General features: G+C 47.6%; 1 protein-coding gene across 3 annotated transcripts in view; it reads right to left on the bottom strand.

The window, feature by feature from the left end:
* Positions 1-12,469, bottom strand: part of PANK2 (pantothenate kinase 2) — a 44,994-nt gene extending 32,525 nt beyond the window's left edge. For 2 of the 3 annotated variants that reach the window (XM_031004753.3, XM_055372503.2), the window contains exon 1: positions 8,017-12,469. In XM_031004753.3, the coding sequence (XP_030860613.2) occupies positions 8,017-8,905 (889 nt within the window). In that variant the 5' untranslated portion in view covers positions 8,906-12,469. Of the gene's footprint in view, positions 1-7,813; positions 7,957-8,016 lie in introns of those variants that run through there. The other variant, XM_031004754.3, reaches the window with a different exon arrangement.
* Positions 12,470-13,013: the final 544 nt, after the last annotated feature.

Genomic DNA, 13,013 nt, shown 5'->3' with positions numbered 1-13,013 from the left:
CTCATAACCTCAACTAATCCGCCCACCTCGGCCTCCCAAAGTGCTGGGATTATAGGCGTGAGCCACTGCACCCAGGTTTTGTTTTCGTTTTTGTTTTCTTGAGAGACACAGTCTCACTCTGTCATCCAGGCTAGAGTACAGTGGTACAATCACCAGGTTCAGGCTCACTGCAGCCTCAACCTCCCTGGCTCAAGTGATCCTCCCACCTCAGCCTCCCAAGGAGCTGGACTACAGGAGCAGGCCACCACAACCAGCTAATTTTTTGTAGAGACGAGGTTTCACCATGTTGCCCGGACTGGTCTCAAACTCCTAAGCTCAAGCGATCCACCCGCCTCAGCCTCCCAAAGTACTGAGATTACAGACGTGAGCTAACACATCCAGCCTAGCGCTCACTGATAAGAGAAGGCCCCCACCTTCTAGTTAGTGAGTCCTGGCCATTAATTTTCAGACATTTCAGTCTATTCACAGCCCTTAACATATTTCCTGATATTAAGACCTCCAAGGTACTCAGTGTAGACAACCTATACTTGACTTAGGCCACATTTCAAAACGCATGCAAAGCACAAGGTCCCATAATAGGTCTCAACCACTGAAATCCTTTAAGAGTGTGGAAAAACAAAGTTTTTCCTCTGCTCTCACACCACAGCAACGATCAACACGGAAGACTTCTGTGAGCCCACACACAAAGCAAGTAACCAATTCTGCAGCAGTCACCAGCTGGGTGCCCTCCAATGCAATTCCAACGACTATGTACCTGGAGATAGCATCATATGCCACAGGTCGAGGGCTAAGTCCCTCAAGACTGCTCCTCCACCACACCTCTGCCAGACACCAGTTGCCAATCTGGGCCTCCAGAACTTCTGATCAACTGGCTTCAAGTTGGAGTTTGCATGACCCCTCTTTGGTTTGGATTAATTTGCTAGACTGGATCACAGAACCTAAGAAACACATTTACTGGTTTATTATAAAGATATTTCAAAAGATTCAGAGGAAGAGACGCATAGTACACAGTATAGGGGAGGGACACGGAACTTCTGTGCTCTCGGGCACTGCACCCTCCTGGAACCTCTTGTTTGGCCATCCAGAAGCTCTCCAAACCCTGTCCTCCTGGGTTTTTAATGGAGGCTTCATTAGTAGGTATAATTGATTAAATCACTGGCCACTGGTGATCAACTTAACCTTCAAGCCCCCACCCCTCCCCAGAGGCTGGAGAGGAGTGAAAGTCCCAACCCTCTAATCCTGTCTTGTTCTTGCCATGACTAAGTCCAGAGGCTTCCAGCCATCAGTTAACTCCTTAGCACACAAAAGGACATCACTGTGGAGTTTCTAAGGATTTCAGGAGTTGTATGCCAGGAAATGGGCTAAAGACCAATATATATATTTCACAACATCACACTTTCCAATGGGAAATACATAGCTCAGTAGGCTGGGCATGGTGGCTCACGCTTGTAATCCCAGCACTTCGGGAGGCCGAGGCAGGCGGATCACGAGGTCAGGAGATGGAGACCATCCTGGCTAACATGGTGAAACCTCGTCTCTACCAAAAATACAAAAAAAAAAAAAAAAAAAAAAATTAGCCAGGCGTGGTGGCGGGCACCTGTAGTCCCAGCTACTCAGGAGGCTGAGGCAAGAGAAAGGGCGTGAACCCAGGAGAAGGAGCTTGCAGTGAGCCAAGATCGCACCACTGCACTCCAGCCTGGGCGACAGAGCAAGACTCCGTCTCAAAAAAAAAAAAGAAAAAAAAAGAAACACACAGTTTACTTTTAAAAGTGTGCTCAATTTTCCAATATTATGAACTACACTTTTACCAGACCACAGATGGTTAATGACATCGCAAATCCATGTCTAGGCTGTTCTAGGAAAGCAATATCTTGGCCTAACATTGAAAGAGGTACTTTAATAATTATTCTTATTCCCAAAATAGTTTTAAACTCAGGGACTAGATACTTATAAAAGACCACATATCGTAAAATCAGCAAATTCAACAACAAATTCTACATTCAGGAAATATAAACACACAAAATGTAACAGACTACTAAAAAACTGAGATGGGTTTCATTTTTAGAAAGCAAACTTTAAGCCACAACTTAGAAAAGTTTTCACATCCCAGTCAGTCTTACCTGAACAGTGCCTGAAGATACCCCAAATTATGAACCTGAGAAAAGCTCACAAGGCTACAAACTTTAAGTCCAAAAAACATCACCACTCTTTTAAATAATCAAAATAGCCATTCTTTTCATTGCCTGATGCTCTACAACAGCCTAGTCTATCTTCCTCCTCCTATTTTTTGAAATGTCTTGAGAAAAAAAAAAGAAAAAAAAAAAAAAGAGACAGGGTCTCCCTCTGTCACCCAGGCTCGAGTACAGTGGCATGATCATAGCTCAGTGCAACCTCAATCTTCCGGGCTCAAGCAATCCTCCTGTCTCACCCTCCCAAGTAGCTGGGACTACGACCATGTGCCACAACATTCTGCTAATTTGTTTACTATTATTTATTTATTTATTTATTTTATTTGAGATGGAGTCTCGCCCTGTCTCCCAGGCTGGAGTGCAGTGGCGCAATCTCGGCTCACTGCAACTTCCACCTCCTGGGTTCCAGTGATTCTCCTGCCTCAGCGTCCCGAGTAGCTGGGATTACAGGTGTGAGCCACCATGCATGCCCTTTTTATTTTTGGAGAGACAAGGTCTGGCTATGTTGCCCAAGCTGGTCTTGAACTCGTGGTCTCAAGTGATCTTCCCACCTCAGCCTCCTACAGTGCTAGGATTACAGGAATGAGCCAGCATACACAGTCAGCAAAATATTTTTAACAACATACATCTCTTCCTGCTATGGTCTCCCCAGATAGAGGGCAGGGACACCAACACTAAACAACCATATTATCCAACTGCATGATTCTTACACATGGCCCCTAAAGTAATATACTGTACCATTTTACACAGCTGCATAACTGGACGATTTTTAGTCCCTGCTTATTGCTTAGTATTTATTATATATCTAAGACAGGCCGTATTTACTTTGGTTCCATTTAAAGTTGATAAACTGGCCAGGCACGGTGGCACACACCTGTAGTCCCAGCTACTCGGGAGGCTGAGGCAGGAGAATCACTTGAACCTGGGACACAGAGGTTGCAGTGAGCCAAAATCCTGCCACTGCACTCCAGCCTGGGCGACAGAGTAAGACTTCGTCTCAATAAATAAATAAATAAATAAAAAGTTGATAAATCAATAGGTTAAAAAACACCTTCAGGCCAGGAGAGGTGGCTCACACCTGTAATCCCAGCACTTTGGGAGGCTGAGGTGGGCAGATCACCGGAGGTCCGGAGCTCAAGACCAGCCTGACCAACATGGAGAAACCTTGTCTCTACTAAAAATACAAAATTAGCCAGGCGTGGTAGCGCATGCCTGTAATCCCAGCTATTTGGGAGGCTGAGGCAGGAGAATCACTTGAACCTGGGAGGTGGAGGTTGTGGTGAGCCGAGATCATGCCATTGCACTCCAGCCTGGGCAACAAGAGTGAAACTGTCTCAAAAACAAACAAACAACATCGTTTCAGTCAGGCACGGTGGCTCACACCTGTAATCCCAGCACTTTGGGAGGCCGAGGCAAATGGATCACCTGAGGTCAGGAGCTCAAGACCAGCCTGACCAACATGGTGAAATCCCATCTCTACTAAACACAAAAAATTAGTTGGGCATGGTGGTACATGCCTGTAATCCCAGCTACTTGCGAGGCTGAGGCAGGAGAATTGCTTGAACCCAGGAAGCAGAGGTTGCAGTGAGCCAAGATTGCACCACTGCACTCTGGCCTGGGCAACAAGAGTGAAACTCCTCTTAAAAAAAAAAAAACTCCCATCTTGCCTCTCCCAATGGGCCACAAAGCTATAGCAATCTAACATTTTTCCTCAGCTCCCAGGGGTCAATCCGTCCTAATTCCCTGAAGCTGAAATGCTGAGCCTAATAAAGGCAGCCTAACAGGGCCCCGGCTCCAGTTCCATACTGCCAACAGCAACGCTCCTCGGAAAGCCAAGAAAAAATGATCCATTTTCTAGGCTAGTGTTGTCAAGCTACAAACAAAAACTTTATTATGAAGGTTAGATTTCTAGGAGTCCAAAATCAACAAGCCCCAAAGGTCTCCCTGGCATGCTACAACATGCCTTGCGAGTCATCTTCAAAGGATAAGTTTGTCATCCACACTACTGTGGAGCACTCTGATCACAGGGCTTCCACACCTTCTGCACACCTGCTGCACATATGCTGAACACCTGGAGCCCTTGATAAAAATGTATGTTCTCTTGTTACATGAGTGTCTACATTTGCGAAAATTGTACATTTTATTCTATTTAATTATGCCTCAATAAAATTTAAAATATAATTTTAGACCCCTTTGCAGACCTATATCATGCAATGGTAGGTTGAGGGAAAGTTTTAAAAACTTGAGAACCACAGCTCTGGATTACATCACACATACCTTCCCCCACCCCAAAATGTGGACCAAGAACACTGGATCTGAAGTCAAGACACCAGGAATCAAAACCCAACTCCATCACTAACTCACTATATGGCCTTGGACAAAAGGACAATTTCACTGAGCCTGTTTTCTCATCTGGAAATTGGGGATAAAAAACACCTACCTCACAGGATAGCTATGAGACTTAACCAAGATGCTTATAAAATACTCGGCATAGTGTCCAAGACAAATAAGCACTCAGAAAATGGTAGCTACATTACCATCATTAGCGTCTTGGTTTCCATCATTTTAAAATCATCTTTATTTGGTATTTCTTTCAGCCCTGAGAGACACACCCCCCTCCCAACCTGATGCAAAACTTTTGAAGAACTTAAATATACACATGCCTAGCCTCATCGCTAGGGATTCTGATGCAGTTAAGTCTGGGACAAAGGCAGGTTTGGGAACTACACTGCTCTAGGAAATGCGTGACAGAACACGACTACAACCAGGACCACAAGAATGCCTAAGATAACCTGAATACCTCCTTCGACTTTCAAATGACAACTAGTATCTATCTGCACCTTTAGACAAGTAGTGCAGTATCAGAGTAAGGCTTTTTTTTTTTTGAGACGGAGTCGCTCTGTCGCCCAGGCTGGAGTGCAGTGGCGCGATCTTCGCTCACTGCAACCTCTGCCTCCCGGGTTCAAGCAATTCTCTGCCTCAGCCTCCCAAGTAGCTGGGACTACAGGCACGCGTCACCACACCCGGCTAATTTTTTTGTATTTTTAGTAGAGATAGGGTTTCACCAGAAAGGTGGCACCATTCCATACCCAAACCTCCCAACAAGAAATAAAAAAGATTTAGTCTTAGTTGAATTCTCTCAGAGATAAGACTGAAGTATACTCTAGGAGGGTTCGGCAGTCAACAAGCTGCTTCTCCTTTTTTTTTTTTTTTTTTTTTGAGGAGTCTCACTGTATCATACCGGCTGCAGTGCACTGGCACAATTTCGGCTCACTGCAACCTCCACCTCCCAGGTTCAAATGCTTCTCCCACCTCAGCCTCCTGAGTAGCTGGGATTACAGGCATGCACCACCACGCCCAGCTAATTTTTGTATTTTTTAGTAGAGACGGGGTTTCAACATGCTGGCCAGGCTGGTCTCTGGTCTCGAACTCCTGACCTCAGGTGATCCACCCGCCTTGGCCTCCCAAAGTGCTGGGATTACAGGCGTGAGCCACTGCGCCCAGCCTGCTTCTCCACCTAACAGGGGCACCCCTAGATAGTACAGAAGAAACAAATGGAAGGAAGAACAATCAGTATCCTGTTCATTCCTTTAGCAGGTCTTATACTGGAAAGATGGGTTTTCATGATTTATCAGCCAGAGAAGATAATGAAGGGAATCACGACAAACATCAAACATCAAAACAAAATATAAATCCTATAGCATGAATATGTGTCTATTTAGTTCCCCAAAATAAGTTTCAAAACTACCTTAATATAATTCTCCCCACCCAGTGTAAACCGGTTTTTCTGAGTGTGGTCTTTGAGTCACCTGTATTTGAATATGAGGAGCTTAACTGGGCCCACTGAATCTGCACTTTTACCAGGTCATTCTCATGCTCAATATTTGGAAGTACTTCCACAGTATCTAAAAATTTTCGCCTCAAGTAAGTCAGTCTTGAACACAAAAGATCAAACTTATGCTTGGTCTTAGAGCAATGAAGAAATAACTAACAGAACGTAAATAATTCAGAAAAACACAGTGGTCCACCGCAAAAGCTATGAAGCTAGCAATTCTGAGTTTACATTTCTATTTCACAACGCACTAGCCATTTGACCGGGCTAACGTGTCCCAGTTTTCTCATCTGTAAAATGGAATACTACCACCTACCTCAGAGCCACGAGGCTAATGAGTTACCAAAGCTCTTAGACGACTGCCAGGTCGGGCACAATGGCTCCCGTCTATATCCCAGCACTTCGGGAGGCCGAAGTGGGAAGATCGCTTGAGACCAGGAGGAATTCAAGACCAGCCTGGGCAACATAAGAGATCCCATCTCTATTTAAAAAAATAAAAATTGAAAAATTAGCCTGGCATAGTGGCACGTGCCTTTAGTCCCAGCAATGCAGGAGGCTGAAGCAGGAGGATGGCTTGAGCCCAGGAGGTTAAGGCCACAATGAGCCATGATCATGCCACTGCACTTCAGCCTGGGCAACAGAACAAGACGCTGTCTCAAACTAAAAAACAAAAAACAAACCAAAAAAACCCTTGTGGCTAATGGCTATATTCTTATTTGCTGAATCTTTGGAATTTACATCCACTTCCAACGATGTAATACAAAACCATGAAAGATCTCATATTTTGCATTGCTTCAAACTCAGGTGCTTCTCAAATAAAACAAAACTAGGTGACTGACTCTGAAAATGGCACAGGTTAAGAATCTGTTTTCCAAATCTGTTGCAAGAAGATGGAAAAAGACAAAAGAACTGAAAACTCCCAAACTTTTCACAGCAAAACAGAACTACATTTAATCATCCATATCAGAGAAGATTCAAAAAAGCAGCTGGGTGACTGGGCTAAGGTACAAGACTATCCAATAAAAATCTCACATCTTGCCATTTTCCCTCCCTCTCACAATCTGCATTTAAACAAGTCAATTTCCTGAAATAGGAATCTGGCAACACCCACCAAAAAGTCCAACCATATGTAAAATGGCATCACACTGTAAAGCTCATATTACAGTATCAGGACAATTGATACTTTCAACAGCAGCAATGGCTGCCAGGCAGCGGTCCTGAACTGAAGACTTGTAAAGGGGACAGAATACACAACACAGAAAAAGAAACCTAATAAAATGGGGAAACGGATTCTCTGGGAGGAGCGTATGCAACTCCCAAGGCAAAATTCAGAAAGATGTTGTTTCCCCTCAAAACAAAGAGCCTTAATGCCCAGAATGCCACAGTTCTGAATCGTGAGTACCTGCAAATAGACAGAAGGAAAACGGAGGGGATATGTGGGTGAGAGATGACCTGGATTCTCACGGGAAGAAGGGCAGCCACCTTAGAGGTGCACGGAATACAGTTTTAGGCCTGGTGCAACTCAAGGGGCAGTTAACCATTTTCCAGTAAGCCCGAAATTGACGAATAAAAGGGACTTAAAGTATTAGAGAGCCGCTCTTTGGAAACCCACGGAAAACAAACATTGGGGATTCAAAGGATTTGGGAGGAGAGGAAGTGGAAATGAGTCAAAAGAAGCCTTCTCGAGGATAAAATCATGTGACCCTCAGGAAGAGAATGCCCAAGGAGCTAAGAAAAGGGAGGATAGGTCCTGGGGAAAAGCCCTCCACCCCAACAAGCGGGAAGTGCATACCAATGGGTGCGGGGGGCCCCCGAAGGTACCGCTTTCGGAGCACCCGAGGCCTCCAGCCGGATGTCAGGCCACGCACCAACGAGGGACCACCGTGCGGGGACAGTGTCCGCGCGCGGGAAAAACGGCGGCGGGGCCGGAAGGGGACAGGGTGGGCCGGAAGGGGGGGCAGGGCGGGCCGGGAGGGCGCCCCACGGGACACTTACGCGGCCGCTTTTTCCTCAGGCTTTCGACGCGCTGGCGGGAGACCGAGGTGGGGCCGCTGTAGGAGCCCAGTCGATCCCGCCTCGTGCCCTCAGCCGAGGCCCCGACCGCGGGCACCGACGCGCTGCTCGCCCGGCGCCGCAGTGGCTCCTGCCGCCGCCCTTCGGGGTCCCCGGTCGCCTGCTCCCCAGCCGACGAGACGGAGGTGGCGGAAGCCCTGCCGTGGCGCTCCATGGGCGCGCCGAGCCGGCCCGCTCCCATCCGCAGCAGCCGTCGCTGCCGCCCGAACAAGGCCCCCAGCGTCGGATTCCTTCTCGCCTCCTCCGCGGCAGTCCAGCCAGAGCAGAGGCGCGCCCTCGGCCGGCCGCCTCTTCCGTTGCGCCAACGCGCAGGAAGCCAATCCGACGAGGCTGGGGACGGCCCAAAGGCCTCGCGTCCAGTCGGCTCCCTAACTCGAGGAGGATTGACCGTGCCTCCGTCCAATGAGAGGCTATCGTGACGGGGCGGGGAGAGGGTGGTGGAGGAGGGGATCCGGGTTCCGCGGAGGAAGAGAAGGCGGTGTAGCCCAGAAGAGAGTGATGGCGGCGCCGCCCAATGGACGCGTGGGTGGAAGGGCCCGAGCCTCCTCATCCACCCCCTCCTTCCGCCCCCACTTGTGCATGCCTCTGCCCCCCCGGGCCGCGGAACTCTCCTGGGGCGACCCCGAGTCCCACCCCGCTGCTCCGTGCCGTCCTCGCAGCTCGAGCCCTCCTCCAGCCCCGCAGTGCTCCCGCAGCGTCTGGCCGCTGGTCGTCGGCAGACGAAAGGGCTTGAACCGCGGCTGACCTTAGCCTTTGTCCCTCGGCCTAGTTCCGCAGCTGCCGTCGAGGCCGCCAGCCCCTCCCCCAGCATGTTTGGGCTAAGCCGCCTCCTTTCCGCCTGCGTTGGAGAGAGAGGTACCAGAAGGAATGAAAGGACTGGGGCTTGTCTCCATGGCAACTGAAAGAAAGAGGTGGGTTATAAATCCTTCGCCACAGGAGGGTGAAGTGGGAGCCGGGAAGTAGAGTTGGCCTTTTGCAGGAGAGTCTGGAGCCCCTTTCTGGGTGATGCATTGGGGGCCATAGAAGGATTTGCCTGCCGCTTTGGAGCATGGATTTTTTTTTTTAATCATCTTCCTTTCTCTTTTGGAGAGAAAAATTGGTCACCTCCAGGACTGAGACCCTGACCCTTCCAAGCATCCCCACTGCCAAAGGCTGCCCAAGCCCGGAAGGATCCCATCCCGTTCTGTACTCTGAGGTCACTTCTTCCCTCCGTCAAATTTCACTGGACTTTGGGCTAATTAAAAGTGCCTCCGTATTAGCGGGGCGTGGTGGCCCATGCCTATAATCCCAGCTACTTGGGAAGCTGAGGCAGGAAAATTGCTTGAACCCGGGTGGCGGAGGCTGCAGTGACCCAACATTGTGCAAGAAGAGCGAAACTCCGTCTCAAAAAAAATAAAAAATAAAAAAGAGTGCCTCCCTGGGGAGACTGTAATGCCCCTTGGGCAGTGATCCTTATTCCCCTCTCCCATAATGATTGGTTGTAGCAGGCTGAACAAAAAGGTTGAGCTTCACTTGTGCTTGCTGAATAGAATTCTCATGCCCACTCCACGTTAGCTCCCCTCACTGTAGGACTAGCTCTGAAAATTCTAGCTCCTGCAGGAAGCCAACACAGATGGATCTACAAGAACCAAAAACGGCTGTGGCTACTCTTCTAAATCTCAGTGCCTGACATTGCCTCTCTTTCTGCCTCCTCTCTCCACCCCCCAAAAAATGTGGTCCTCCTTGGCCTGAGGGAGCTTCCGTCCAAGTCTGTGAGCTCTGATCATCCTGAAGAATCAAAAGTATCATCATCCCTTGGCTGGCAAGATGAACTCCCACATCAAAACACTTGAAACAGTAGTATTTTTACACAATTTGCCCACTGCCTCTACATCTCACTTAGTCCTTGCAGTAACATTTGGATGATGAGGCAACTTATCCAGAAGCACAAAGCCTAAAGAATGACAGAGCTTGGACTCCTGAGAAGTTCAGCTACTGCCCGCCTTATGATAACCAAAAGAGAGCGGCCGGGCGCAGTGGCTCAACTCCTGTAATCCCAGCACTTCGGGAGGCCGAGGCGTGCGAATCACAAGGTCAGGAGTTCGAGACCAGCCTGGCCAACACAGTGAAACCCCGTCTCTACTAAAAAAACAAACACAAAAATTAGTTGGGCGTGGTGGTAGGCACCTGTAATCCCAGCTACTTGGGAGGCTGAGGCAGGAGAGTCACTTGAATCCGGTAGGCGGAGGTTGCAGTGAGGCGAGATCGTGCCACTGCACTCCAGCCTGGGAGACAGTGAGACTCCGTCTCTAAAAAAAAAATGAATAAATAAATAAATAAGGTACACCACAAGTTCGAGACCACTTCTACAAAAAATAAAATAAAAAAAATTAGGCCAGGCACAGTGGCTCATGCCTGTAATCCAAGCACTTTGGGAGGCTGAGGCGGGCGGATCACTGGAGGTCAGGAGTTTCAGACCAGCCTGGCCCAACATGGTGAAACCCTGTCTCTACTAAAAATACAAAACTTAGCTGGGCGTAGTGGTGCGTGCCTGTAATCCCACTTACTCCAGAAGCTGAGGCAGAAGAACTGCTTGAACCTGGGATGCAGAGGTTGCAGTGAGCTGAGATTGCACCACTGCACTCCAGCCTGGGCAACAGAGTGGGACTCTGCCTCAAAAAAAAAAAAAGAGAAAAGAAAATGAAGATGACCAAATGGGCTTCTAGATGGCTAATGATGTTATGTTTCTTTGATCTGGGTGGGGGTTACATGGGTGTGTTCCCTTTGTAATATGTTATCAAGACATTTTGTGCACTTTTTTGGGTATTATACTGAAAGAAAACATTTATTTTTTAAAAAATTGAAAAATTGCCTTGGAGCAGAGTAAGGTAAATCTATGACTAAGCTTAGATTTTTTTATTTTTTATTTTTTTTATTTTTTTTCAAAAAAAATGAGGCCAGGCGCGGTGGCTCACGCCTGTAATCCCAGCACGTTGGGAGGCCGAGGTGGGCAGATCATGAGGTCAGGAGATCGAGACCATCCTGGCTAACACGGTGAAATCCCATCTCTACTAAAAATACAAAAAATTAGCCGGGCGTGGTGGCAGGCACCTGTAGTCCCAGCTACTCGGGAGGCTGAGGCAGGAGAATGGCATGAACCCGGGAGGCGGAGCTTTTAGTGAGCCAAGGTGACGCCACTGCACTCTAGCCTGGGCGACAGAGCAAGACTCATCTCAAAAAAAAAAAAAAGTAAAATGAACGTAACGAGGCATCCTTTCTCTGTGGTTATTATAGTGAGAACTAAGTTCTTTATCACTCTCCAGTTATTTACCCCTAGAGAGAAGCCAACTTTCTGGTTATATACACCAGAATAAGTACAAGAATGGTAAGCATAGAGCTTCGGAGAAACTAGCCAGATTCTAAAGGAATGACTTGAAAATCGAGAGCCATTTCAATGACAAAAATCATACAAAATATTCATCTACCACATTAGAGGCCTATCGCTAGGTAAAAACACCAAAACTTCAGCTTAAACAGTAGTAAGTATGTATGTATTATCCCAGTTTCTGTGAGTCAGGAATTCAGGATTGATAAGCTGGGTGGTTCTTGTTCAGAATCTTTCAAGAGGTTGCAGTCCTCTGAAAGTGTAGTGGGTTGGGGTATCCACTTCCAAGGTGGCTTGCTCATACGGCTGGCAAGTTGGTGCTGGCTGTTGGCAGGAGGCCTCAGCTCACAATGCAGGCTTTCATAGGACTACGTGAGTGTCCTTTCAACATGGCAGCAGACTTTCCCTAGAGCTGGTGACAGATGAGAAAACAAGACAAATCGCAATGTCTTTTATGACCTAGGCTGGGAAGTTATACTCCATCATTTATGCAATATCCTGTTATCACACAGGTCATCCCTCTTCAGTGTGGGTTGGTACTACACAAGGACATGAATATCAGGAGGAAGAGAATCTCTGGAGACCATCTTGGAGCCCATAGTCCGCCTTCTGCCCCCTAATGATTCATGTCTTCGTCTGTTCCTACTCTCTAAGAGCCAGGAGACAGACTTCCTTGAGCTTTCTTGCAGCTAAAGTAGAGCATCATTAGGAGTAAAAATTAAGATATCATCACAAAGGCCAGGCACGGTGGCTCACGCCTGTAATCCCAACACTTTGGGAGGCCAAGGTGGGCGGATCACCTGAGGTCAGGAGTTCGAGACATGCCTGGCCAACATGGTGAAACCCTGTCTTCACTAAAAATACAAAAATTAACCTGGTGTGTTGGCGGGCACCTCTAATCCCAGCTACTTAGGAGGCTGAGCCAGGAGAATCACTTGAAACCAGAGGCGGAGGTTGTAGTGAGCCAAGATGGCACCACTGAACTTGAGCCTGGGTGACAGAGCAAGACTCCATCTCAAAAAAAAAAAAAAAAAAAGACATCACAAGATTGCCAGGCACAGAGGCTTAAACACCAAGTTCTTTCTCATGTCATCGTGTTTCATCGGTGCCAAGGACATGAGGGGTGTAGATCAGGCCTGTTTCAAACACAAGGCCTTTTGGCCAGAGTGTAATGGTGTGAGGACTTGGGAAGACCTTACCTACTTAACTGTCTCTCTCAAAGGACAAAGGTATGAGGGGGTTAAAAAAAAAAAAAAAAAAGGCAAAGCTATGAAGAACGTGAAGTTCTTAAGCCCCTAGACACTCTTCCAAGGTCTGGCCTGTATCCCAGAGTCCACTGCTGAAAAGGGGCAGAGATGTGTGTTATATGCGCACATACATACGCATAGTATAGCTAGCATATGGCATTCTGGTGGCCTTGACGGAGCTCACAGGCAGTATAACAGCATTGACTGCTTTCACAAAGTCTCCACTTGTCTCAGGAAAATAGAGAAAATTCAAGATGAAATACAGTGAGGTTAGGACAACTCAGTTTCCTAAATATGGAAGATCCTGT

The sequence above is a fragment of the Gorilla gorilla genome, chromosome 21 (genome assembly GCF_029281585.2).
Source record: "Gorilla gorilla gorilla isolate KB3781 chromosome 21, NHGRI_mGorGor1-v2.1_pri, whole genome shotgun sequence".
Taxonomy (NCBI): Eukaryota; Metazoa; Chordata; class Mammalia; order Primates; family Hominidae; genus Gorilla; species Gorilla gorilla.
This window is presented reverse-complemented; position numbering and strand designations above follow the sequence as displayed.